General features: G+C 43.0%; 2 protein-coding genes across 3 annotated transcripts; one reads left to right on the forward strand and one right to left on the reverse strand.

Annotated features, from left to right (window-relative positions):
* Positions 1–969: 969 nt before the first annotated feature.
* Positions 970–1230, reverse strand: LOC122425026 (40S ribosomal protein S29-like). Its single transcript, XM_043443322.1, has one exon. It carries the CDS (start codon positions 1199–1201, stop codon positions 1031–1033), a length of 171 nt encoding a protein of 56 aa, XP_043299257.1. The 5' UTR covers positions 1202–1230; the 3' UTR covers positions 970–1030.
* Positions 1231–8823: 7593 nt separating this feature from the next.
* IQCF3 (IQ motif containing F3) lies at positions 8824–21558 on the forward strand. 2 transcript variants are annotated; one of them, XM_043443317.1, is made up of 3 exons: positions 8824–8987; positions 9174–9269; positions 12746–13226. In XM_043443317.1, the coding sequence occupies exons 1-3, from the start codon at positions 8970–8972 to the stop codon at positions 13211–13213; spliced, it is 582 nt and encodes a 193-aa protein (XP_043299252.1). In that variant the 5' UTR covers positions 8824–8969; the 3' UTR covers positions 13214–13226. The 2 variants fall into 2 exon arrangements, with proteins under 2 accessions (XP_043299252.1, XP_043299253.1); XM_043443318.1 differs by lacking the exons at positions 8824–8987; positions 9174–9269; positions 12746–13226 and adding exons at positions 19862–19927; positions 20094–20141; positions 21103–21558.
* Positions 21559–24958: the final 3400 nt, after the last annotated feature.

Here is a 24958-nt window from a genome sequence, read left to right on the forward strand (position 1 = left end):
AATGAAAACAAGACAAAATGAGAATTCAGCAGAAAACTGAAACTTATTTTAAAAGTGTCAAGTGGCGAATTTTAGAACAGAAAAGCACAACAACCAACTAGAAAATTCAATGGGTGAGTTTAACAAGATTACACAAAGATCAAGAGAGAATTAATGAACAGAAAAATCAAGAGAAAATACATACATTGAAGCACAGTTCAGTTCACTTCAGTCACTCAGTCGTGTCCTACTCTTTGCAACCCCATGAACTGCAGCACGCCAGGCCTCCCTGTCCATCACCAACTCCCGGAGTCCACCCAAACCCATGTCCATTGAGTCGGTGATGCCATCCAACCATCTATCCTCTGTCATCCCCTTCTCCTCCTGCCCTCAGTCTTTCCCAGCATCAGGGTCTTTTCCAATGAGTCAGCTCTTCACATCAGGTGGCCAAAGTATTGGAGTTTCAGCTTCAACATAAGTCCTTCCAGTGAACACCCAGGACTGATCTCCTTTAGGATGGACTGGTTGGATCTTCTTGCAGTCCAAGGGACTCTCAAGAGTCTTCTCCAACACCACAGTTCAGAAGCATCAATTCTTCGGTGCTCAGCTTTCTTTATAATCCAACTCTCACATCCATACATGACCACTGGAAAAACCATAGCCTTGACTAGACAGACCTTTGTTGACAAAGTAATGTCTCTGCTTTTCAATATGCTGTCTAGGTTGGTCATAACTTTCCTTCCAAGGAGTAAGCGTCTTTTAATTTCATGGCTGCAGTCACCATCTGCAGGGATTTTGGAGCCCAAAAAAATAAAGTCAGCCACTGTTTCCACTGTTTCCCCATCTATTTGCCATGAAGTGATGGGACCGGATGCCATGATCTTAGTTTTCTGAATATTGAGCTTTAAGCCAACTTTTTCACTCTCCTCTTTCACTTTCTTTCTTTCTTTTTTTTTTTTTAAGTTTTGAAAACTTTTATTTTATATACAAAGAGCTAGTATTATTTCTGTCTAGGGGTGATGTGCTGGATGAGCCATCTAAGGAAGTTCAGTTAGTCCAACTTAATGAAGCCGATGTCCTTCGCATACTGGCGGAAACACTGGCGGCACATATTGAGGCCGTATTTCCGGATCAGACCGTGCCAGTTTGAGCAGACCCGGCAAGAGCGAGAACCCTGGCCGAATTTTCTCGGATGGCTCCAGTAGAGCTGCTGGTGACCCATGTTGCTTTCTCGGTTGCAACAAGGTAAAAGGCTCCTCTTTCACTTTCATCAAGAGACTCTTTAGTTCTTCTTCACTTCTTGCCATAAGGGTGGTGTCATCTGCATATCTGAGGTTATTGATATTTCTCCCAGCAATCTTGATTCCAGCTTGTGCTTCCTCCAGCCCAGCGTTTCTCATGATGTACTCTGCATATAAGTTAAATAAGCAGGGTGACAATATACAGCCTTGATGTACTCCCTTTCGTATTTGGAACCAGTCTGTTGTTCCATGTCCAGTTCTAACTGTTGCTTCCTGACCTGCATACAGGTTTCTCAAGAGGTAGGTCAGGTGGTCTGGTATTTCCATCTGTTTCAGAATCTTCCACAGTTTGTTGTGATCCACACAGTCAAAGGCTTTGGCATAGTCAATAAAGCAGAAGTAATTGTTTTTCTGGAGCACTTGCTTTTTTGATAATCCAGCAGATGTTGGCAATTTGATCTCTGGTTCCTCTGCCTTTTCTAAATCCAGCTTGAACATCTAGAAGTTCACAGTTTCACATACTGTTGAAACCTGGCTTGCAGAATTTTGAGCATTACTTTACTAGCATGTGAGATGAGTGCAATTGTGTGGTAGTTTGAGCATTCTTTGGCATTGCCTTTCTTTGGGATTGGAATGAAAACTGACCTTTTTCAGTCCTGTGGCCACTGCTGAGTTTTCCAAATTTGCTGACATATTGACTGCAGCACTTTCACAGCATCATCTTAGGACGTGAAATAGCTCAGCTGGTATTCCATCACCTCCACTAGCTTTGTTCCTAGTGATGCTTCCTAAGGCCCACATGACTTTGGATTCCAGGATGTCTGGCTCTAGGTGAGTGATCACACCATTGTGATTATCTGGGTCATGAAGATCTTTTCTGTATAGTTCTTCTGTGTATTCTTGCCACCTCTTAATATCTTCTGCTTCTGTTAGGTCCATACCATTTCTGTCCTTTATTGAGCCCATCTTTGCATGAAATATTCCCTTGGTATCTCTGATTTTCTTGAAGAGATCTCTAGTCTTTCCTATTATATCATTTTCCTCTATTTCTTTGCACTGATCCCTGAGGAAGGCTTTCTTATCTCTCCTTGCTATTCTTTGGAACTCTGCAATCAAATGGGAATATCTTTCCTTTTCTCCTTTGCTTTTCGCATCCCTTCTTTTCACAGCTATTTGTAAGGCCTCCTCAGACAGCCATTTTGCTTTTTTGCATTTCTTTTTCTTGGGGATGGTCTTGATTTCTGTTTCCTGTACAATGTCATGAACCTCTGTCCATAGTTCATCAGGCACTCTGTCTATCAGATCTAGTCCCTTAAATCTATTTCTCACTTCCACTGTATAATCATAAGGAAATTCTTAGTCACTGGCTAAAATCTGCTTCAGTTTTTTTACCCCAAACCTCAAGGAAACATGACCACAAAGCAAACTCAGAAAATGTCCGTAAGAAAATGGATTAAAATCCTATTTGAGCACAGGTTCAGACCTTCCTCTCCCACCTCAAATTCCTGGGAATAATGGAAAAAGCATACATTTTTTTAAGGCATACCTTTTTAAGAAACATCTAATAGTACCTTGGGAATTTCCTGGTAGCTCAATCAGGTTCAGGAGACCCAGGTTCAATCCCTGGTTTAGGAAGATCCCCTGGAGAAAGATATGGCAACCCACTACTGTATTCTTGCCTGGAAAATCCCATGGCCAGAGGAGCCTGGCGGGCTACAGTCCATGGGGTCACAAGAGTTGGACACGACTTAGCAACTAAACCAATAGTACCTTAAAAAAAATAGAGGTCTTCAGTGGACAGAAATTATATGGATACTTTAAAGAACAGAGGCAAATATGAAAAGACTTAAAGAAAATGAACCAAAGCTCTAAAAAAGATTTCATATATAAGTGGAGAATGGCCCTCCAGTTCCTGCAAGGTAGAGCTTGTGCAGGGGGCAGCAGAGGCTGTGCATTATCGTAGGAACTAGTTGGAATATGTCTGTAGTAGGAGCAGCCAACTTTCCTGCTGCGACATGCAGTTGGCAAGATAGGACCTGTCTTCAGGGAGGAACTGACTGGCCTGGGAAGAAGAGGCAGGGCCTGGTACCATGTAACATTCTTGTACAAGAAGACTCCTTGTGAAGTAATTAGCCTCCAACTAATAAAAAAAAAAAAAAAAGAAGACTCCTTCCCAGGAGTCTTCCCACTTACATTTCACCCAGACGGTTTATCCCACATCTCCCATGTAATCTGTGGAATCAGGGACTATCACTCATCAGTAAGTTAAACGAAATCTCAAAGATGAACACCCAGCCAGGAATCATCAAGCTTTCAGGGAGACCAACAGCATGAAAAAACCTCCCTAAGCCCAACAAGCAGAAACACAGTAACTAAAGGGAAGATTTAAGACAGTTTAAAGGAACTAAGTTAATGTATACATTAGTATAAAAAATATATAATTACACTTTTTTTGCCACACCACATGGAATATGGGATCTTAAGTTCCCCAACCAGGGATTGAACCCGAGCCACCAGGAAAGTTCAATGTTCATATTTTTGACAGGAGAAGACCACTCAGCCTTAAAAAAGGAACAACACATTATATTAAAGAGCCACTTATGGATCTTGGAGAGGAACAATGTAGCTATCAAAATTACAACCTGAGGGATGGGTGGTGGCCAAGAAAGCAGAAACAGAAAACCTTGAATTCACCTCCTACTACAGGCACACCAGAATTACAAGTAGTTACAGAGAAACCATCTATGATAATGACCTGAAGAGTAGTAGAAAATATTTTCCACAATAAAGACATAAAGGGGAAACCACAACAAAATGGGCAGGGGGCCAGAAATGCAATATAGTCAGGACAAACCCTTGGGAAGGTGACCCACAAATGGAAGGAATAAGCACAACTGCAGAAGTCCTCCCCAAGGACTGAGGGATCTGAGACTCTGCAGCCCAGGGATCCTGCACTGGGAAGATGAACCTCCAGAACATCTGGCTTTGAAAACCAGAGGGGCTTATTTTTAGAAGAGCCAGAGGGCTATAGGAAACAAACTTAACTCTGAAAGGGTGAGTGCAAAATCTCAAAAGATTCCAAGTCCAGGTACAGAAGCGGTAGCTTGAAAAGAGCTTGGGTCAGACCCACTTACTCATCTTGGAAACCCTCCTGGAGGGGCAGAATGCAACTGGGGATCTTCTTGTCGATAGAGGTGCTGACAGCAGCCATTTGGGGAAGCTCTTTCAACTATGATAATAACTTGCAATGGTAAGCACCATTTTGGAGTCTTTTCTCTAGCCTGTTAACACCGGGGACCCAGCCTCCTCAGACCATTTAGATAGCCACAGTTAGAATTTCAACAAAGAGAAAATATAGAGAAGAACCAAATGGAGCTGATGACAAAATGACTAAATGAAAAAATGCACTAGAGGTTGTCCAAATATGAAAAAAGAATTTTAAAAAACGAGGATGGTCTCTTGCCACCGCCCCCGATCTCCCACACCCTTGCCGGCCCTGCCTTTTCTTATGTCGCTTCTCCCTGCTGCCACGGCCGAGGCTTAGCGCTCAGCCCGGAGCCAGGCCTACCCATTCCGCGTGGGCACTACCTCCTTTGGCTCGGGAGGAAGCTAGGACCAAGCGCGTCAGGCCGTCACTCCTCCGGCCCTGGAGCTCCTGGGCTGGGGGTGCTGGCCGACCCTCCTGCGCAGTCCTTTCCCGAGGACACTTGTGAGTTAGCGGGTTTCAGAGAGGGAAGCCTCGGTGTAGGCCCGTTTGGGGGGCGCGGGGCGGGGCGCCGCGGCGCGCCGGAAACTTTTTAGAAAACTAGTGTTTCGTGTGGGAGGTTCCGGCGGTATCTCCTCAATTTCCCAGAGGTTTGGGCGGCCCCCGGACTGCTGACTTGCTGAAGAATCTTAGGAACTGTGACGTTCTTCACTCATTTGTCTTCCTCGCGTCCCGTCCTCAAGTCTAGGACCAAACGAGGAAGAGTGTCTCGGGACTCTGCATGGGGTTTCAAAGGGTGGTGAAGAGCTAAGGTAAATATCTGGATTAATACTTTGAAACTTAAGACTTTTCACTGAGTGGTTGTGAAATTGCCTCAGTTCTTCGAGTTACAAGAAAATGCACAGGTCAGGACTCTATCCGATTGTTGTTTACATCCTGTGTTTTGTTTTTGCCCCCTTCACCCTTTGTGGATAGGCTCTTCAACTCTGTAGGCCAGACCACGAAGGGGTTCATGTGTCTCCCAACTTCTGAATCGTCCACGTTCCCTGCCTTGTTTGATTCTCTCTCACCTCTTTGTCTAAACAGTTGTTTATTTATATTGGTATACCAATAAGGGGAACAAAAAAAAGATTAAAAAAAAAAAAGAAAGAAAAAAAAAAAAAACGAGGATACTTTAAGAGACCTCCAGGGGCTTCCTTGGTGCTCAGTGGTAAGGAATCGGCCTGCTGTTGCAGGAGATGTGGGTCTGGTCCCTGGTGGAGCATCCCACAGGCTGCAGAGCAGCTAAGCCCGTGTGCTACAACTGTTGAGCCTGTGCTCCAAAACCAGGAGCCCAACTGCCCTCAAGCCCATGCTCTGCAACAAGAGAAGCCACCACACTGAGAAGCCCTCGCACTGCAATTAGAGAGTAGTCCCCACTCTCCACAACCAGAGAAAAGCCCCCCCGCCCCCCGCCAAAGCAATAAAGACCCAGCACAGCCAAAATTAAATAGATTATTTTTTAAAATGAATGAACACAGCCTAAGAGACCTCAGGGAAAACATTAAACGCACCAACAGTCGCATTATAGGGGTCCTAGGAGAAAAGAGAGAGAAAGGACCTGAGAAAATATTTGAAGAGATAATAGCTGAAAACTTCCCTAATGTGGGAATTAAAAGACAATGGAAAAAAATTTTGAAAGAACAAGGGAAAAAACAACAAATAACATACAAAGGAACTTCTGTATGGTTATCCGCTGACTTCTCAGCAGAAACTGCAAGCCAGAAGAGAGTGGCATAATATATTTAGAGTAATGAAAGGGAAGAACCTACAACTAAGAATACTCTACCAAGCAAGGCTCCATTCAAATTTGACAGAAAAATCAAAAGCTTTATAGACCAGGAAAAGCTAAGAGAATTCAGTACCACCAAACCAGCTTTTCAACAAATGCTAAAGGAACTCCTCTAGGCAAGAAAGAAATCAGCAGTTTAAAACAACCTTGTGTGTATATACATTGCTATATCAAAACCTCAAAAACCTCTACTGTACTCTTGAAGGGCTGTTTATATGCAGGAGTGTCCCTGCATGGCTTGTTTGAATTTTTTTTTTTTTTGGCAGAGGGCTAGTTGTTGTTTTTTTTTTTCATTTATTTTTATTAGTTGGAGGCTAATTACTTTACAATATTGTAGTGGTTTTTGCCATACATTGACATGAATCAGCCATGGATTTACATGTGTTCCCCATCCCGATCCCCCTTCCCGCTTCCCTCCCCATCCCATCCCTCTGGGTCTTCCCAGTGCACCAGCCCTGACCACTTGTCTCATGCATCCAACCTGGGCTGGTGATCTGTTTCACCCTTGATAGTATACTTGTTTCAATGCTATTCTCTCAGAACATCCCACCCTCGCCTTCTCCCAGAGTCCAAAAGTCTGTTCTGTACATCTGTGTCTCTTTTTCTGTTTTGCATATAGGGTTATCATTACCATCTTTTTAAATTCCATATATATGTGTTAGTATACTGTACTGGTGTTTATCTTTCTGGCTTACTTCACTCTGTATAATGGGCTCCAGTTTCATCCATCTCATTAGAACTGATCCAAAAGAATTCTTTTTAATTGCTGAGTAATATTCCATTGTGTGTATGTACCATAGCTCCTTTATCCATTCGTCTGCTGATGGGCATCTAGGTTGCTTCCATGTCCTGGCAATTATAAACAGTGCTGCGATGAACACTGGGGTGCAAACCCTTCAGGATGGAGAGGGCTAGTTTCGGTTTGGATGCTTACGGTCTCTCCTCAGTGTGTGCTGGCCATTATCCCCTGTGGTAGGAGTGGTCAGCCACCTCTGCCAAGGGACCTGAGACCAGGAGCCAACCACTGCCCCGCCTTCCTGGAAGCATGCATGTGGGCTATGTACCTGCACATCCCCTGTCAGCACTGATGGTCTATGTGAGTTTCTCTCTGCTTTGCTCTCTGCAAACCTGTTGCCACCCTCTCCCCTGAGGCTCCAAAGCTCCTCTGTCATGGCTGATCCCCCTGCTAGTAAGGGGGACTTACTGGTTTTTGAAAATCTTTCTGCTTTCACAACCCCCTCCCAAGGGTACAGATCCTATCTAGATTCCTTTCTCTTTTCTTCTTTTTTCTTTTGTCCGATGCAGTTATGTGGAGATTTTCTTGCCCTTTTTGAGGTCTGAGGTCTTCTGTCAGTGTTTAGTAGATGTTCTATAAGAGTTGTTCCACATGTAGATGTATTTTTGATGTATCTGTGGGGAGAAGGTGAACTCTATATCCTACTCTTCCGCCATCTTGATCTTTCCCCTTAAGCACTTCTTAATAGATGATTTGGGTAAGTTTTCACAATTCTGTATTCCCCAGTAAGCACCACTGAGAATAAGACAGAGCACATTTTTCTTTGTTTTTGTGTGTGTGTATGTGTGTGTTGTTTGCAAGCAATACATCTTATAACTCTACTCTAGGTATAATCTTTATTTGGAATCATTTCACCTACAGTTTAAGTTTGCTTATTTTAAAATTTTGAATAAATGGATCATCCTGTAAATAGTTTATGTCTGGCTTCTTTCATTTAGCATGTTTTTGAGACTCACCTATGTTATTGTGTGTTTCAGCGATTTGTTCACTTTTAACACTGTGTATTTCATTATATAAATAAACTAAAGTTGCTTTCTCTAGTCAGTTTTGGTAAACATTTAAGTTGTTTCCAATTTTGACCTATTTGAATAAACTTGCTATGAACATTCTTGCACAAATCTTTTGTAGACAACATGTTTTCATTTTTCTTGTGTAAATACCTGGGAGTGGAATTGCTGAGTTATAGAGTGGAGATATGTTTAAATATATTAGAAACTGCCAAACCATTTTCCATAGTATTTATAGTGTTTTATACATAACCACCAACAGTATATAAGAGATTCAACTACTGTACATTCTCATCAATATTTGATTGTCACTGTTTTTCACTTTAGCCATTCTCTAGAGTGTCTAAAAAATATCTCATTATGGTTCTAAATTTATTTCCATCATGAATAATGATACTGGGCATCATTTCATGTGCGTCTTAGCCATAGTACATCTCCTTTTATAAAACACTTAAGATTTTGCTCCAGACTCATTCTTTCTGTATGTTATTTGCTTCCATTGTTTGAACTGAAATCCATGCAATTGAACTCCCTATTGATGAATATTTAAGTTTTCTCAAATGTATGTTTTTATCAACAGGCATGAAATGATGAACTTTGTACAGCTTTGTGCACCAATGGGCCAATATTTTCAGTATCCTGCCATTTTAGCCAAATTTTGGCCATTTATAGCATTAAAAATGGATAGAACTTACATGTTTTCACAAAAAGGGCTCAATGGTTGGGAACCATTCTGATGCCTGAGTCATAGGTGCCCTTATGACATCATTTCTGTCTTCCCTTCCTTCTTCCTGCCTGAGATGTGGCTGGAAGAGTACAGACCTGAGAGCAATGGAACCATCTAACTCCTAACTATGGGAAATTTAAGGGATCACAGACCTGAGAGATTTGGACCATCTATTTCCAAGTCATGGGCATTCGATGTTGTGTAAGAGAGAGAGCCAATCTCCCCAAAGTTGCAGGCAGGGAAAGGTGGATTTCACAGTTGTTAAGGATACCAGTCCTACTTGTAGGGTCTCTGGGCAAGGCAAGAGGTTGAGCATGTGGTAGACTCAGAACCGAATTTACAGAGAGCAACCTACTCTTATCTTTCCCCTCTAAACTCTGATTACAGAAGGATGGCCACGTTTGTCAAATTTTAATAGAAGACGTTGATGAAACCACATTACTACATGAAAAGCAGAAGAAAAAGGAGAAAAAAAAACCAGAGGTAGGCCAATAGAGGTTCTCAAAGTTGAAGGGGACCCAAACCTGCAATGTGTCTAACTAAAGTCACCCAGTGGTAACAGTTGTCTTTCTCTGTGGCCCATAGCATGGGATGATCAGGGAATTTGTCACCCTTGTGGCTCAGCTGATAAAGAATCTGCCTGTGATGCGGGAAATCTGGATTTGATCCCTGGGTTGGGAAGATCTCCTGGAGAAGGGAAAGGCTACCCATTCCAGTATTCTGGCCTGGAGAATTCCATGGATTGAATAGTCCATGGGGTCGCAAAGAGTCAGACACGACTGAGCAACTTTCACTTTCATTCTCACGTCCATACATTACTACTGGAAAAAGCATAAATTTGATTAGAAGGACCTTTGTTGGCAAAGTAATGTCTCTGCTTTTTAATATGCTGTCTAGATCAGTCATAGCTTTTCTTTGGAGTAAGTGTCTTCTAATTTCATGGCTACAGTCACCATCTGCAGTGATTTTGGAGCCCAAGAAAATTAAGTCTGTTTCCATTGTTTCCCCATCTATTTGCCATGAAGTGATGGGACCGGATGACATGATCTTATGGGACTGGATGACATGATCTTAGTTTTCTGAAGGTTGAATTTTAAGCCAGCTTTTTCACTCTCCTCTTTCATTTTCATCAAGAGGCTCTTCAGTTCCTCTTCGCCTTCTGTCATAAGGGTGGTGTCATCTGCATATCTGAGGTTATTGATATTTTCCTGGCAATCCTGATTCCAGCTTATGCTTCATCCAGCCCAGCATTTCTCATGATGTACTCTGCATGGAAGTTAAATAGCAGGGTGACAATATACAGCCTTCATGTACTCCTTTCGTGTACAATGAAAGTGAAAGTTGCTCAATTTGAAACCAGTCCATTGTTCATGTCTGATTCTAGCAGTTGCTTCTTGATCTGCATAAAAATTTCTCAGGAGGCAGGCAAGGTGATCTGGTATTCCCCATCACAACATTCCACAGTTTGTTGTGATCCACACAGTCAAAGGCTTTGGCATAGTCAGTAAAGCAGAAGTAATTGTTTTCTGGGATTCTCTTGCTTTTTCTATGATCAGACAGATGTTGGCAATTTGATCTCTGGTTCCTCAGCCTTTTCTAAATCCAGCTTGAACATCTGAAAGTTCTCGGTTTCACATACTGTTGAAACCTGGCTTGCAGAATTTTGAGCATTACTTTGCTAGTGTGTGAGATGAGTGCAATTGTGCAGTAGTTTGAACATTCTTTGGCATTGCCCTTCTTTGGGATTAGAATGAAAACTGACCTTTTTCAGTCCTGTGGCCACTGCTGAGTTTTCCAAATTTGCTGACATATTGACTGCAGCACTTTCATAGCATCATCTTTTAGGACTTGAAATAGCTCAGCTGGTATTCCATCACCTCCACTAGCTTTGTTCATAGTGATGCTTCCTAAGGCCCACCTGACTTTGGATTCCAGGATGTCTGGCTCTAGGTGAGTGATCACACCATCGTGATTATCTGGGTCATGAAGATCTTTTCTGTATAGTTCTGTGTATTCTTGCCACCTCTTCTTACTATCTTCTGCTTCTGTTAGGTCCATACCATTTCTGTCCTTTTTTGAGCCCATCTTTGCATGAAATGTTCTCTTGGTATCTCTAATTTTCTTGAAAAGATCTCTAGTCTTTCCCATTCTATTGTTCTCTATTTCTTTGCATTGATCGCTGAGGAAGGCTTTCTTATCTCTCCTTGCTATTCTTTGGAACTCTGCAATCAAATGGGAATATCTTTCCTTTTCTCCTTTGCTTTTCGCGTCCCTTCTTTTCACAGCTATTTGTAAGGCCTCCTCACAAAGCCATTTTGCCTTTTTGCATTTCTTTCTTGATGATGGTCTTGATCACTGCCTCCTATACAATGTCACGAACCTCCATCCATAGTTCTTCAGGCACTTTTGTCTATCCGATCTAATCCCTGGAATCTATTTCTCACTTCCACTGTATAATCATAAGGGATTTGATTTAGGTCATACCTGAATGGTCTAGTGATTTTCCCTATTTTCTTCAATTTAAGTCTGAATTTGGCAATAAGGAGTTCACGATCTGAGCCACAGTCAGCTCCCGGTCTTGTTTTTGCTGACTGTATAGAGCTTCTCCATCTTTGGCTGCAAAGAATATAATCAATCTGATTTCTGTATTGACCATCTCGTGATGTCCATGTGTAGAGTCTTCTCATGTGCTGTTGGGAGAGGGTGTTTGCTATGACCAGTGCTTTTTCTTGGAAAAATTCTGTTAGCCTTTGCCCTGCTTCATTTTGTGCTCCAAGGTCAAGCTTGCCTTTTACTCCAGGTATCTCTTGACTTCCTACTTTTGCATTCCAGTCCCCTATGATGAAAAGGACATCTTTTTTGGGTGTTAGTTCTGGAAGGTCTTGTAGGTCATCATATAACCATTCAACTTCAGCTTCATCGGCATTAGTGGTTGAGGCCACTAACCCAACTAGAGGTTGGATTACCATGATATTGAATGGTTTGCCTTGGAAACGAACAGAGATCATTCTGTCGTTTTTGAGATTGCACCCAAGTACTGCATTTTGGACTCTTGTTGACTATGAGGGCTACTCCATTTCTTCTAAGGGATTCTTGCCCACAATAGATATAATGGTCATCTGAATTAAATTCGCACATTCCAGTCCATTTTAGTTCACTGATTCCTTTAATGTCAATGTTCACCCTTGCCATCTCCTGTTTGATCACTTCCAATTTTCTTTGATTCATGGACCAAACATTCTAGGTTCCTATGCAATATTGTTCTTTACAGCATCAGACTTTACTTTCATCACCAGTCACATCCACAACTGGGTGTTAGAAACCCAAGTCTAGAATTGTGTGGGAGTGTCTGTGTGTTTACATGAGTGCATATATATGAGTTAACTGAAGTTCAAGATGTGAGAACCAAAAGAAGTGAAAGTGAGAAATAAATGAGCAGGGCTCCAAACTATGTGGGACAGCAAATGTCTAATTCCATGATTTGACAGAGAAACCAGCAGGTTGTGCATTGGAGCTGGTGTCAGCCATGAAAGGAGAGCAAAGGATGCCCCTTCTCCAGCCTGTGGATGTGATCTGAAGGGAAGTGATATGCTTCCCAGGTAGGTATCAGGCCCAGGGTGCAACAGAATAACCCATTGACCCATAGATCATGGTGTTCTTGTTCTAGACTGGCCAAACAAGCCCAAGGAACCAGGTGACAGCTAGGGCAGGTGCGCCCCCAAGCAACATATGAGGACTGTGAGACTCCCATGTTCAGCTGTGATGTGTCTGTTAAACCAAGAGTGGTGGAGACAGGGTGTCTCTCTGGTCTTCTGGCTCCAGCCAGTGGCCTGCTCAGTGCTCAGGAACTACTGAGGAATTGACCCTTGTTGACAAAGTATCAAGACCCCTTCCTAGCTCATGCCAGGGCTGAGGTGGGTTGGTAACATTTTCTGAGTGTCCCTTCTTTTTCCTTGTAGCCGCCACCCCCAGTGGAAAAGCCAAAACCACCCCCAAAGGTGGTTACAAACAATGAGCTACAAGCAATAAAAATCCAGGCCTGGTGGCGGGGCACCCTGGTGCGTAGGACGCTACTGCATGCGGCTCTCAGAGCATGTATCATTCAATACTGGTGGAAACAGAAGCTGGCAGAGCTGCTGGAGAAGAAACGACGGGCTATGCTGCAGTATTATGCTCGGGAAAAATGGGCAGTGGTCAGGCTACAGTCCTGGGTTCGCATGTGGCGCGTCCGGCTTCGTTACTGCCGTTTGCTCCATGCCGTCCGCATCATCCAAGTGTACTGGCGCTGGCATAATTGTCATACCCGTGGCTTCTTTAGGGGCAGCTATGAACTCACAGCAAGACAGCTAGGACTTGAGCTTGAGATCTTTCTGGGATCACACATCTGTCGGATTACGGACTGCATCCCCTTCCCAATAAAGAACTGATCAGGTCGGGTCCAACACTGTGTCACAAGGTCTCTGTCAGACAAGCTTCAGGAGGTCCTGTCTCAGTGAAGGGTCAAAGTAAATGATGGCAGATATTGGGCATCTCACAGGTCAGCTCTGAGGTTATCTGGGGTCCCATTTGAAGGAGGATTCTAAGAGCCCAGGGCTGGATGGGTGGGGTCTGTGATTAATTAGCAGTGGCTGCCATGAGTAGAAGAGATGGGGTTGCAGGGCTTCCAAGTCAGCCAGCTCCAGGGAAACTCCTTCATAGTGTGGTCTATAGTTTTCTGTTTTCATTTTGTCAGTGGTTTCCTTTGCTGTGCAAAAGCTTGTAGATGATTAGGTCCCTTTTGTTTATTTTTGCTTTTACTTCTGTTGCCTTAGGAGACTGACTGAAGAAAACCTTGATATGATTTATGTTGGAGAATATTTTGCCTATATTCCATTCTAGGAGTTTTATGGTGTCTTGTCTTATATTTAAGTCTTGAAGCCATTTGTAGGGTTTTTTTTGTGTGTAGGTGTGAGGGTGTATTCTAACTTCATTAATTTACATGGGGCTGTACAACTTCCCAACAGTACTTGCTGAAGAGACTGTCTTTTCCCCATCATGTATTCTCACCTCCTTTGTTGAAGATTAATTGACCATAGGTGATTGATTGATCATGGGCTATCTGTTTGGTTCTCTTGATCCATAAGTCTGTTTTTGTGCCAATACCATGTTGTTTGGATTACTGTAGCTTTGTAGTATTTTCTGAAGTCTGGCAGGGTTATGCTTCCTGCTTTGTTCTTTTTCCTCAGGATTTCTTTGGCAGTCCTCAGTCTTTTATGGTTCCATATAAATTTTAGGATTATATGTTCCAGTTCTGTGAAAAATTACATGGGTAAGTTAAATCTGAGCTTCCCTGGTGGCTTAGTTCAGTAAAAATCCATTAAATCTGTGGTTTGCTTTGGGTAGCATGGCCATTTTAGCAGTGTTATTTCTGTCAATCCAAGAGCATTTCCATTCAATTTAGACCAATTCCCAAAGTCCCCCCCACCCCCACCCCCCGCTCACCCGCCTGGGGACAACAGAAGCCCACACAGCCTAGCCTTGGCCATCTCACTCTCTCAATACCTTCCCTGGTGGCTCTGTTAATATCAACTAAACCCAGCACCTTCCCATCTCAGTGCTTTGCTCTTGTTGCCTCATCTAGAATTTGAATGGTCTGAGTGTGAATCTAATCATGGATTGGTCACCTGAGAGCCAGATGTGAAATTTTATCCTTTGCCTAGTTCAGCTAGTCAGCAGAACAAAGCCATAGGCAATCATCATTCATTCCTGAAACAACTGCATGAGGAATAAATGAACTTGTCAGGTCCTTCTCTTGCCCTCTACTCCACTTAGGCAAAGCATGTGTATGTCAGCCTTCACTCAAGAATAACCTCTGAGCTCTACCTCCTAAAGATAGTGGGTCATCTTACCATGAAGAGATCCTTTTATGTATGCTGGATCTACAGGAAATTGGGCAGTGTTTTTCAAACTTTACCAATGGTCCCAATGACATGGAGAGTCTCATTAAAGCAGATTGTTGGGCCCAACCCATCATACCCCCATATCACTGGGGTAGAGTTTAACTATGTGGTGGCTGTAAATGAAAGCAGAACTAAAGTAATGGTGGTTTAAACAAAAAGAGGTTTAAGTTTACAAACAGGTGTTCCAAGCCTGGTACAGTACCCACAAGGTAAGAAATCTTTTCCCCTTACAATCTGTTACTATGCTATGTATGAGAGGCTCTATGGCCTCTCATCCCAAGGTCACTTCATGATCCAAAATGGCAGCTTCAAGATCAATAATTAGATCTGCAATCTAGCCAGTAAAGATGAAAAAGAAGGAGAAAGGCATGCTACTTCTCTTTAAGGGCATATCCTTGAATTTACATATGCTGCTTTTGTGCACAGCTCAGAAGGATATAAAAGAAGATCTAGATAAATAGGAAAAATAATCATTGATAATATGACTTTGAGTTGTAAAGTTGTCAATTATCTCTAAGTTAATCTGTAAATTAACCTCAGTTCCAATAAAAATCTCATTAGAAGTTTTGGGGAAATTACCAAACTGAGGCAAAAGTATCATTTTAAAGAATAAATAAATATCCACAGAAAAAGAGACTGGAAAAATGATCAGTCACATAAAATACATTATAAACTTGTAATAATAACATACTGTGAAGTTGACGCACCAGCTGTTAAGAGTCTAAGGTGAGGATTAAACATTTATTTAAGGATTTGTAGAATTTCCCCTTCATGCCATTCCCCTCCTTCATGTGTATCATTTGGTGATAGCCCCTCTTCCGCCCTAGCAGGAGAGGGTTTTATTTTCTGGATAATTTAAAGCAAAGAACATCCAAACTCAAGGATTTCACACATTGCTGAAGGCAGAGGTGAAGTGCCATACTAACATGGAGGGATTGATTGGAAGTGTGTAGGCTGAATAGTGAAACCTCAAGCCCTCTGTGCCAACTCAGCTACCTAAAGGCCTGCAGTCAACTTTGATTTCCTACCCTCTGACTCAAAGTTTGTGATTCTTCTCTGGGGAATCAGTCCATTATTGTTGCTTGAATAGCAAACTGCCACAAGCCTCAGTTGAATGCAACAGTAAAGCATATTGACCTAGGCTGCATTCAACTGGGGTGGTTTGACTGGGGAAGCTCTGCTCCACATTTCTCATCCTTCTCCTCATACCAGCAAGCTAACTAGGCATTTTCTTGTCTTGGCAATGGCAAAAATATGAAATGGCAAACATTAATGGGCAAAACCTTTCAAAGCCAAAGTCAAACTTTCATGTCATGCTGCCCTTATTCTACTGGCCAAAGCAAGTCACATAGCCAGACCTAACACACAGGAGGACGGATTCCATTCCCTTATGCAAAGAAACTTCAAAGTCCCATAGCAAAAGGTGTGAATATAAGGCCTCTAAAGCAATCTACCACAGTTTCCAAAGGATAAAACAAATGAGTACTGATGTTTGAAATGAAACCCAACTCTGCCTTTTTAGCCCTTACTGCATGGCATCCTAAGCCCCACCATGGACACTGAGTAGCATTCTCCTGTTATACATAAATAGGCAACTTAACATAAATCATTGATATTTTCATAAAGCTGCTTACATGAAAGACTAAGACAAAAAAACAGGAAAAAGGGCTTCAAAGAAATAGAGCCAATACTGGGAACAGAAGAAAAAGGTTAAAAAAAAACCCAAGCAAAAAAAAAAAAAAAAACCCAAGCTAACAACTATAACTAATTTTCTAGGCTAATAAGAGATGATAAATCAGTGAAATAAAATGATATGCCAGCCTTCAGAATGGGAGAAAATAATAGCAAATAAAGCAACTGACAATTAATCTCCAAACTATACAAGTAGTTCATGCAGCTCAATACCATAAAAATAAATGACCCAGTCAAAAAATGGACCAAAGAACTAAACAGACATTTCTCCAAAGAAGACATACAGATGACTAACAAACATATGAAAAGATGCTCAACATCACTCATTATCAGAGAAATGCAAATCAAAACCACAACAAGGTACCATCTCACGCTGGTCAGAATGGCTTCCATCAAAAAGTCTACAAACAATAAATGCTGGAGAGGGTGTGGAGAAAAGTAAACCTTCTTACACTGTTGGTGGGAATGCAAACTAGTACAGCCACTATGGAGAACAGTGTGGAAATTCCTTTAAAAACCGGAAATAGAACTGCCATAAGACCCAGCAATCCCACTGCTGGGCATGACACCAAGGAAGCCATAACTGAAAGAGACACATGTACCCCAATGTTCTTTGCAGCACTGTTTACAATAGCTAGGACATGGAAGCAATCTAGGTGTCCATTGGCAGACGAATGGATAAGGAAGTTGTGGTACATATACTTAATGGAATATTACTCAGCTATAAAAAAGAATGCATTTGAGTCAGTTCTAATGAGATGGATGAAACTGGAGCCTGTTATACAGAGTGAAGCAAGCCAGAGAGAGAAACACCAATATAGTATATTAATGCATATATATGGAATTTAGAAAGATGGGAACAACGACCCTATATGCAAGACAGCAAAAGAGACACAAATGTAAAGAACAGACTTTGGGACCATGTGGAAGAAGGTGAGAGTGGGACGATATGAGAGAGAAGCATTGAAACATGTATATTATCGTATGTAAAACAGATGACCAGTGCAAGTTCAATGCATGAAGCAGAGCACAAAGCTGGTGCTCTGGGACAACCCAGAGGGATGGGGTAGAGAGGGAGGTGGCAGGGGTTCAGGATGGTGGGACACATGTATACCCATGGCTGACTCATGTCGATGTATGGCAAAAACCACCACAATGTTGCAAAGTAATTAGCCTCCAATTAAAATTAATTAATTTTAAAAAATGGTGTGCCATTTAAAGAATATTCAGAGAACAGGAAAGAGCTCCTGAAAGTTGAGTCTTAAAAAAATGGAAAAAATCTTCTCAAAAGTAACACAGAAAAGACAGAGTTTAAAGATAATGTAGAAAATATTGAAAAATTAGAGGATGGCTCTATGATCTGACTAATACGATTTGTATAAGTATTAAAAGCTAGTGGCCAGTGAGAAGGCCCTGGCCTGTCAGCTTTGTAGAAGGTGAATTTCCATGAAGAAATTTCCACAGAAAGTAGTGAAACAAGTAAAATGTTTATTAGAAGGACAAAGTACAAGTGAATAGAATCACATAGGCGGGCTCAGAAAGAGTCCTATCCTCATGGTAGTTTGAATCACTTATATGGGGCATCTCTTACAGGTTTCTTCTAGCCAGTCATCTTGCTCTTGCCTGGCTCTGAGTCTATTTGGTTTAACTTAGGGTCCTCCCATGTATGTGCGTGCATCTCTTAGCCAAGATGGATTCTAGTGAAGAGGCCAAGGATAGGTTGATATCATCTACTATGGGGTGGCGCCTCCTCCCTTTCTGGCCCCCAAGAAGCCTTTCTGCTCATGTGTAGTCAGAAAGATCTCTTTGACCTCTAGAATAAGAAATATGTGGTCTCTTTATCTTTTGTCTAGGCAGGGCTCAGCTCCTCTCTTGGCTCCTGCTATTATCTTCATCTTGGGAGTATCTCTCCACAGGGGACAAACTTCAGCTGCTCAGCCTGGAGCCCACCTATCTCCTGCCTCAAGTTCACACAGCCAGAAAGAATCTATATCAAGACTGGAACCCAGATACTTACCCTTGAGTCACACCATGTCTCAGAGAAGTCTCACAGACTGTCTCACACAAGTCTCTAGTCAAGAGAAATGCAAAGTAAAACAGCAAGGCGACACCACTTTGCATTTTCAGTTTAAGGAAAATTAATAATTGACAGAAGTTAGATCGGATCTGCCACTGTGGAGAGCAGTTTGTAAGGATTTTGTGGTGTGGAGGAGCCACCTGTTTTATGACTCAGCAAGCTAACCTGTGTGTGACCCTGGAGAATGCCTCCCACAGCTGCAGAGTGATAGGAAGATGCTCCTTGCAGCATTGTCTGTTGTAGAGACTCCTTGGAGGTCACCTAGAAATTAATTCAGAGGATAAAAACAGATTATTCTGGGTCATGAGTACATATAGAGTCACTGTCATCAAGTTATATATATATAAACATTTTCATAATAAAAAGAGTTTCTATGAAGCTGCGTGGGAAGAGAAAGGGAATCAAGAGTGTACTTCATGGTATGGCTGTCAGTAGCACTCTCTTGTCATGATAAAGTAAACACTAAGTCATGATCGGACCTAAGTTGCAAATAACCTCATAGGGAAAATGAGAGGAAAATGTGGGGTTGTTTGGAATGGGGCAGAAAAACTAAATCATCTTCTTTGGTGGAAAGTTGATAGATAATACTTTGAAATGAAGAGGCCATGTCAGCCTGTTAACTGAGATCTGGAGAGAGAGAGTGTGACCATGGCTGGGAAGTGACTGTGGAGACAGTCAGAAAACTGTGGCTTTTGAAGCAAGCCTGAATGCCTAATTAACTTTAAATGACCACTGCCACTACAGGAGGAGTCTGAGATATTGCCTGTCTCCTAGGTAATGATCATTTGGGAAATCCCTCCTGCCCACTATATTTCAGACAGGATGAAAGGGCTTCTTTTGTTATAAGGAATATAACATTGGCCTGCTGAATGCAACTCAACAGCTATAGAAGGACAGCAGCTGGAAAGAGGGAGCAGAAATTGACTGAGGTGCATCCATCCCAAACCTTCCTTGGCCCCTTCTGCTCGCCATCCATACCCACACTCTTCCCCATTAGAGGAGGGACTTTCTCACCTGTTGAAGAAGGGCACCATTGCACAGAAAATGGGAGGGTGTGGAGAGCAGCCTGAGCCTATGCACCTTCCTCTGCATTATGTGAGCTGCTCTGCTCAGTAGCTGAGGACAGGATGATTTTGTGGGTGGACCAAACCAGAGATCATTCTTGGGACAAGACACACTCTCAGGGGATGTGGTTCTACCAAAGACCCTGGTGCATCCCTAGCAGGAGGGAAATGCAGGTGTTTCCACTTTATCCAACAAGTTTGAGCCTGGAGAAGGCAACATGGTCCTTGGGTCATAGTTGCCCTTGTGACATCATGGCTATCTCCTCATCTACCATCCTTCCTGCCTCTGCCAAGACCAATGGAGCAGCGACCAGAGAGGGATATGAACACCTCAACCACTGCCCCAAAACCATGGGCAGTAAATGCTGTGTAAGACTTAGACACTCCCTTCCCCAAGAGTGGGGAGTTGCCCCATGGCCAAGGGAAGCACTAGATGACTTCAAGGACCCTGGAAAAGAACAGGGAGCTGGAGCTTTGAGAACTTTGCACAGAGACTGATCCTCACTCATGCTTTCTTCCTGTGTTCTGATTGCAGAAGCCTGAACCAGATAATGATGATCTAGAGAAAGAGAGGAAAAGGAAGGTAGGTGGGGCCCAGGAGCATGCGGGAACCTCAGACCATTGGCCTTCTGACTCCAGGGTCCCTGAAAGTAAAGGCTTCATCTCTAGTCTCACAGGAATCAGCTCAGTGGTGCCTTCCTGTCCTGGTATATTCCCTCCATATTCTGGGTGAGGGAGGGAGAGAGACAGTAGAGAAGCGAGGAATCAGGATACTGACAGGCCACATGGAAGGTGAGACACACCTCAGTGAAAACTAGAGAGCTGGAGAAAGGGCATGCTGGGCCTAGAAGGATATGAGAGTGATTGAGAGATAGTGAAAGTGTTAGTTGCTCAGCTGTATTCGACTCTTTGCAACCCCATGGACTGTAGCCCTCAGTCTCCTCTGTCTATGGGATTATCCAGGTAAGAATACTGGAGTGGATTGCCATTCCATTCTCCAGGGGATCTTCCCAACACAGGAATCCAAGCCAGTCTCCCGCATTTCAGGCAGATTCTTTGCCATCTGAGCCACCAGGAAAGAGTAGTGGAAGTCAAAAGAAATGAGGTGGAGGAAGCTACGAGGGGGCTGTGATGGTGTAAGGCATCAGGAGGTAGCATCACAGGCTGGAATCTGGGCTGAAATGCAAGCTATAAGTTCAGAGTTTAATCCTCATGAGGACCCTTTGGTTCCTCACATCCATGTCTGGTCTTCTGGATCAGAAAGTGTTTCCACTGATTCCATGAACCTGTGAAGACCACAGGGCAAGCATCTCCTCATTTTATACAGACAAAGACACTGTGACTCAGAGGGTAAGCAGATGTGTTTGTGGGCATAGACAAGACAGAGGTAGAGCCAGAACCCCACCCAAGGTTCCTGGGCCCTGAGATCCACCAGGGAAAAGGCTGATTGTTCAAAGAGACAATCAGAGGTCCTTTGTGGCAGACACGACAGCTGTGGTTGATGGTGAAAAATTCACTAGGAGTCTTCTGCTTTGCTTGGTTAGTTGCTTCTTGCAAAACAACGCCAGATAGCAAGGATGAAGGCGGCTGGGAAGATCCAGGCCTGGTGGCGTGGAACCCTGGTGCGTAGGACCCTGCTGTCAGCCGCCCTCAGGGCCTGGATGATTCAGTACTGGTGGAAAACAGTCCTGTGGAGGAAGTTGAATATGCGACGGCAGATCTCATTGAAGATCTACATAATCCAGGAGCAGGCAGCAGTCAAGCTCCAGTCCTGGGTTCGCATGTGGCAGTGCCATCAACGTTACTGCCAAGTGTGCAACGCTGTATGCATACTACAGGCTCCAAAGAGCTGCTTCACCTTTCAGACCAGTGATGTTTCACAGGCACAATATGGAGGTGCTTTCAACCAGCCAGAGTTCCATATTGAAATCCTATCAATCTAAGAGAATACTATAGGGTGGAGAACTGGCTCCACCACCCCAATAAATGTCTGACCAGGTTTTGTGTGTTTCAGTGACTGTCTCAGGATGGGGACCCCAAAGATTCAGGCCCGGCCCTCTTCTACTCAGGGAATACTTCAATATAGGTATCTCCCCCTCCTGCCCCAACTCCTGCCCCTCAGTGCCTATGGCCCCTGTTTGGACCCACAGTAGCCATGTGCCACTGTATCCAAATCAGAAACTGCTGCCTGAGGGTGACCTCATATATGCAGAGCCAGATGTCCCATTCCACATCTCCATCATCAGTCTTGTCTCCTAAACTCGCAATTGGGAGGCATTGGGCTTTGTATTTCTGAAGACTCTGGGTACCTCCTCATATGAGAGTGAAGGCATGCTACACACTCAGCCTGCCACTGGGACCCAGCGAGGATTGCACCCGTTGGCTATGTGTTTGGCAAGCCCCAGACAGAAGTCAGGCACTTGGCTGGCTGTCCTGGGAACAGAGCAGCCCAGAGAAACCACAGGAGGCTGGCCTGAGTGATGACTGGACACAAGGTTTTGCAAGCTTCATGCTAATTTAGGTTCTATTTTCTTTTTTAAAAATTAATTTATTTGGCTGTGTTAGGTCTTAGTTGCAGCACATTATGGGGTCTTTGTTGTATCTGGATGCTATTTTCTTTGGGAAATAGCAGATACCATGATCTTAAGGAATCTTAGTACTGCCTCCACCCTCCCCCATCATTGCAAGCTTCTCAAGGGTGCTAAACACAAATAAGGCTCCCACTGATATCAAACACCTCCACTCTATGTATGAAACCATTCTTTGTGACTTCAACATTGACTGGATGATGCCCCCATGCTTCTTGCCTCTCACCTCCTGTGATTTTGACTTCCACCCTAGCTTAGTCATTCATTCCTGTGATTGCACTGAAGACCATTGTTTCACAGACTGTCTATGGGGAAGGACCATTTTTTAAAAATGTTCAATCCATCATAGGCCAATTATTTTGAAAAACAAGCAAATTTTGATGAAAATAAATGGAAAAGCATATAGAATACAAGGCTTGTTTGTAATTATTAGAACATACATAAAATTACTATTTCAAATAGTTTTCAGTTCAGTTCAGTTCAGTCACTCAGTTGTGTCCAACACTTTGCGACCCCATGAACCGCAGCACGCCAGGCCTCCCTGTCCAACACCAACTCCTGGATTTCACCCAAACCCATGTCCATTGAGTCGGTGATGCCATCCAACCATCTCATGCTCTGTCATCCCCTTCTCCTCCTGTCCTCAATCTTTCCCAGCATCACGGTCTTTTCAAATGAGTCAGCTCTTCACATCAGGTGGCCAAAGTATTGGAGTTTCAGTTTCAGCATCAGTCCTTCCAATGAACACCCAGGACTGATCTCCTTTAGGATGGACTGGTTGGATCTCCTTGCAGTCCAAGGGACTCTCAAGAGTCTTCTCCAACACCACAGTTCAAAAGCATCAATTCTTCTGCACTAAGCTTTCTTTATAGTCCAACTCTCACATCCATACATGACCACTGGAAAAACCATAGCCTTGACCAGATGGACCTTTGTTGACAAAGTAATGTCTCTGCTTTTCAATATGCTATCTAGGTTGGTCATAACTATCCTTCCAAGGAGTAAGCGTCTTTTAATTTCATGGCTACAGTCACCATCTGCAGTGATTTTGGAGCCCCCAAAAATAAAGTCTGACACTCTTTCCACTGTCTCCCCATCTATTTCCCATGAGGTCATGGGACCAGATGCCATGATTTTAGTTTTCTGAATGTTGTTTTTAAGCCAACTTTTTCACTCTCCTCTTTCACTTTCATCAAGAGGCTTTTTAGTTCCTCTTCACTTTCTGCCATAAGGGTGGTTTCATCTGCATATCTGAGGTTATTGATATTTCTCCCGGCAATCTTGATTCCAGCTTGTGCTTCCTCCAGCCCAGCGTTTCTCATGATGTACTCTGCATAGAAGTTAAATAAGCAGGGTGACAATACACAGCCTTGATATACTCCCTTTCCTATTTGGAACCAGTCTGTTGTTCCATGTCCAATTCTAACTGTTGCTTCCTGACCTGCATACAGGTTTCTCAAGAGGCAGGTCAGCTGGTCTGGTATTTCCATCTCTTTCAGAATCTTCCACAGTTTGTTGTGATCCATACAGTTGAAGGCTTTGGCGTAGTCAATAAAGCAGAAATAGATGTTTTTTGGAACTCTTTTGCTGTTTTGATGATCCAGCAGATGTTGGCAATTAGATCTCTGGTTCCTCTGCCTTTTCTACAACCAGCTTGAACATCTGAATGTTCACATTTCACGTATTGCTGAAGCCTGGCTTGGAGAATTTTGAACATTACTTTACAAGCGTGTGAGATGAGTGCAATTGTGTGGTAGTTTGAGCATTCTTTGGCATTGCCTTTCTTTGGGATTGGAATGAAAACTGACCTTTTCCAGTCCTGTGGCCACTGCTGAGTTTTCCAAATTTGCTGACATACTGACTGCAGCACTTTCACAGCATCATCTTTCAGGATTTGAAATAGCTCAACTGGAATTCCATCACTTCCACTAGCTTTGTTCCTAGTGATGCTTTCTAAGGCCCACTTGACTTCACATTCCAGGATGTCTGGCTCCAGGTGAGTGATCACACCACTTGTGTGATCCACCAGATTGTGATTATCTGGGTCGTGAAGATCTTTTTTGTACAGTTCTTCTATGTATTCTTGCCACCTCTTCTTAATATCTTCTGCTTCTGTTAGGTCTATACCATTTCTGTCCTTTATTGAGCCCATCTTTGCATGAAATATTCCCTTGGTATCTCTAATTTTCTTGAAGAGATCTCTAGTTTTTCCCATTCTGTTGTTTTCCTCTATTTCTTTGCACTGATCGCTGAGGAAGGCTTTCTTATCTCTCCTTGCTATTCTTTGGAACTCTGCAATCAAATGGGAATATCTTTCCTTTTCTCCTTTGCTTTTTGCTTCTCTTCTTTTCACAGCTATTTGTAAGGCCTCCTCACAAAGCCATTTTGCCTTTTTGCATTTCTTTTCCATGGGGATGGTCTTGATCCCTGTATCCTGTACAATGTCACGAACCTTCATCCATAGTTCATCAGGCTCTCTCTCTATCAGATCTAGTCCCTTAAATCTATTTCTCACTTCCACTGTATATTCATAAGGGATTTGATTTAGGTCATACCTGAATGGTCTAGTGGTTATCCCTACTCTCTTCAGTTTAAGTCTGAATTTGGCAATAAGGAGTTCATGATCTGAGCCACAGTCAGCTCCAGGTCTTGTTTTTGCTGACTATATAGAGCTTCTGTATCTTTGGCTGCAAATAATATAATCAATCTGATTTCGGTGTTGGCCATCTGGTGATGTCCATGTGTAGAGTCTTCTCTTGTGCTGTTGGAAGAGGGCGTTTGCTATGACCAGTGCGTTCTCTTGGCAAAACTA

This window comes from Cervus canadensis, chromosome 22 (assembly GCF_019320065.1).
Source record: "Cervus canadensis isolate Bull #8, Minnesota chromosome 22, ASM1932006v1, whole genome shotgun sequence".
Classification (NCBI taxonomy): domain Eukaryota; kingdom Metazoa; phylum Chordata; class Mammalia; order Artiodactyla; family Cervidae; genus Cervus; species Cervus canadensis.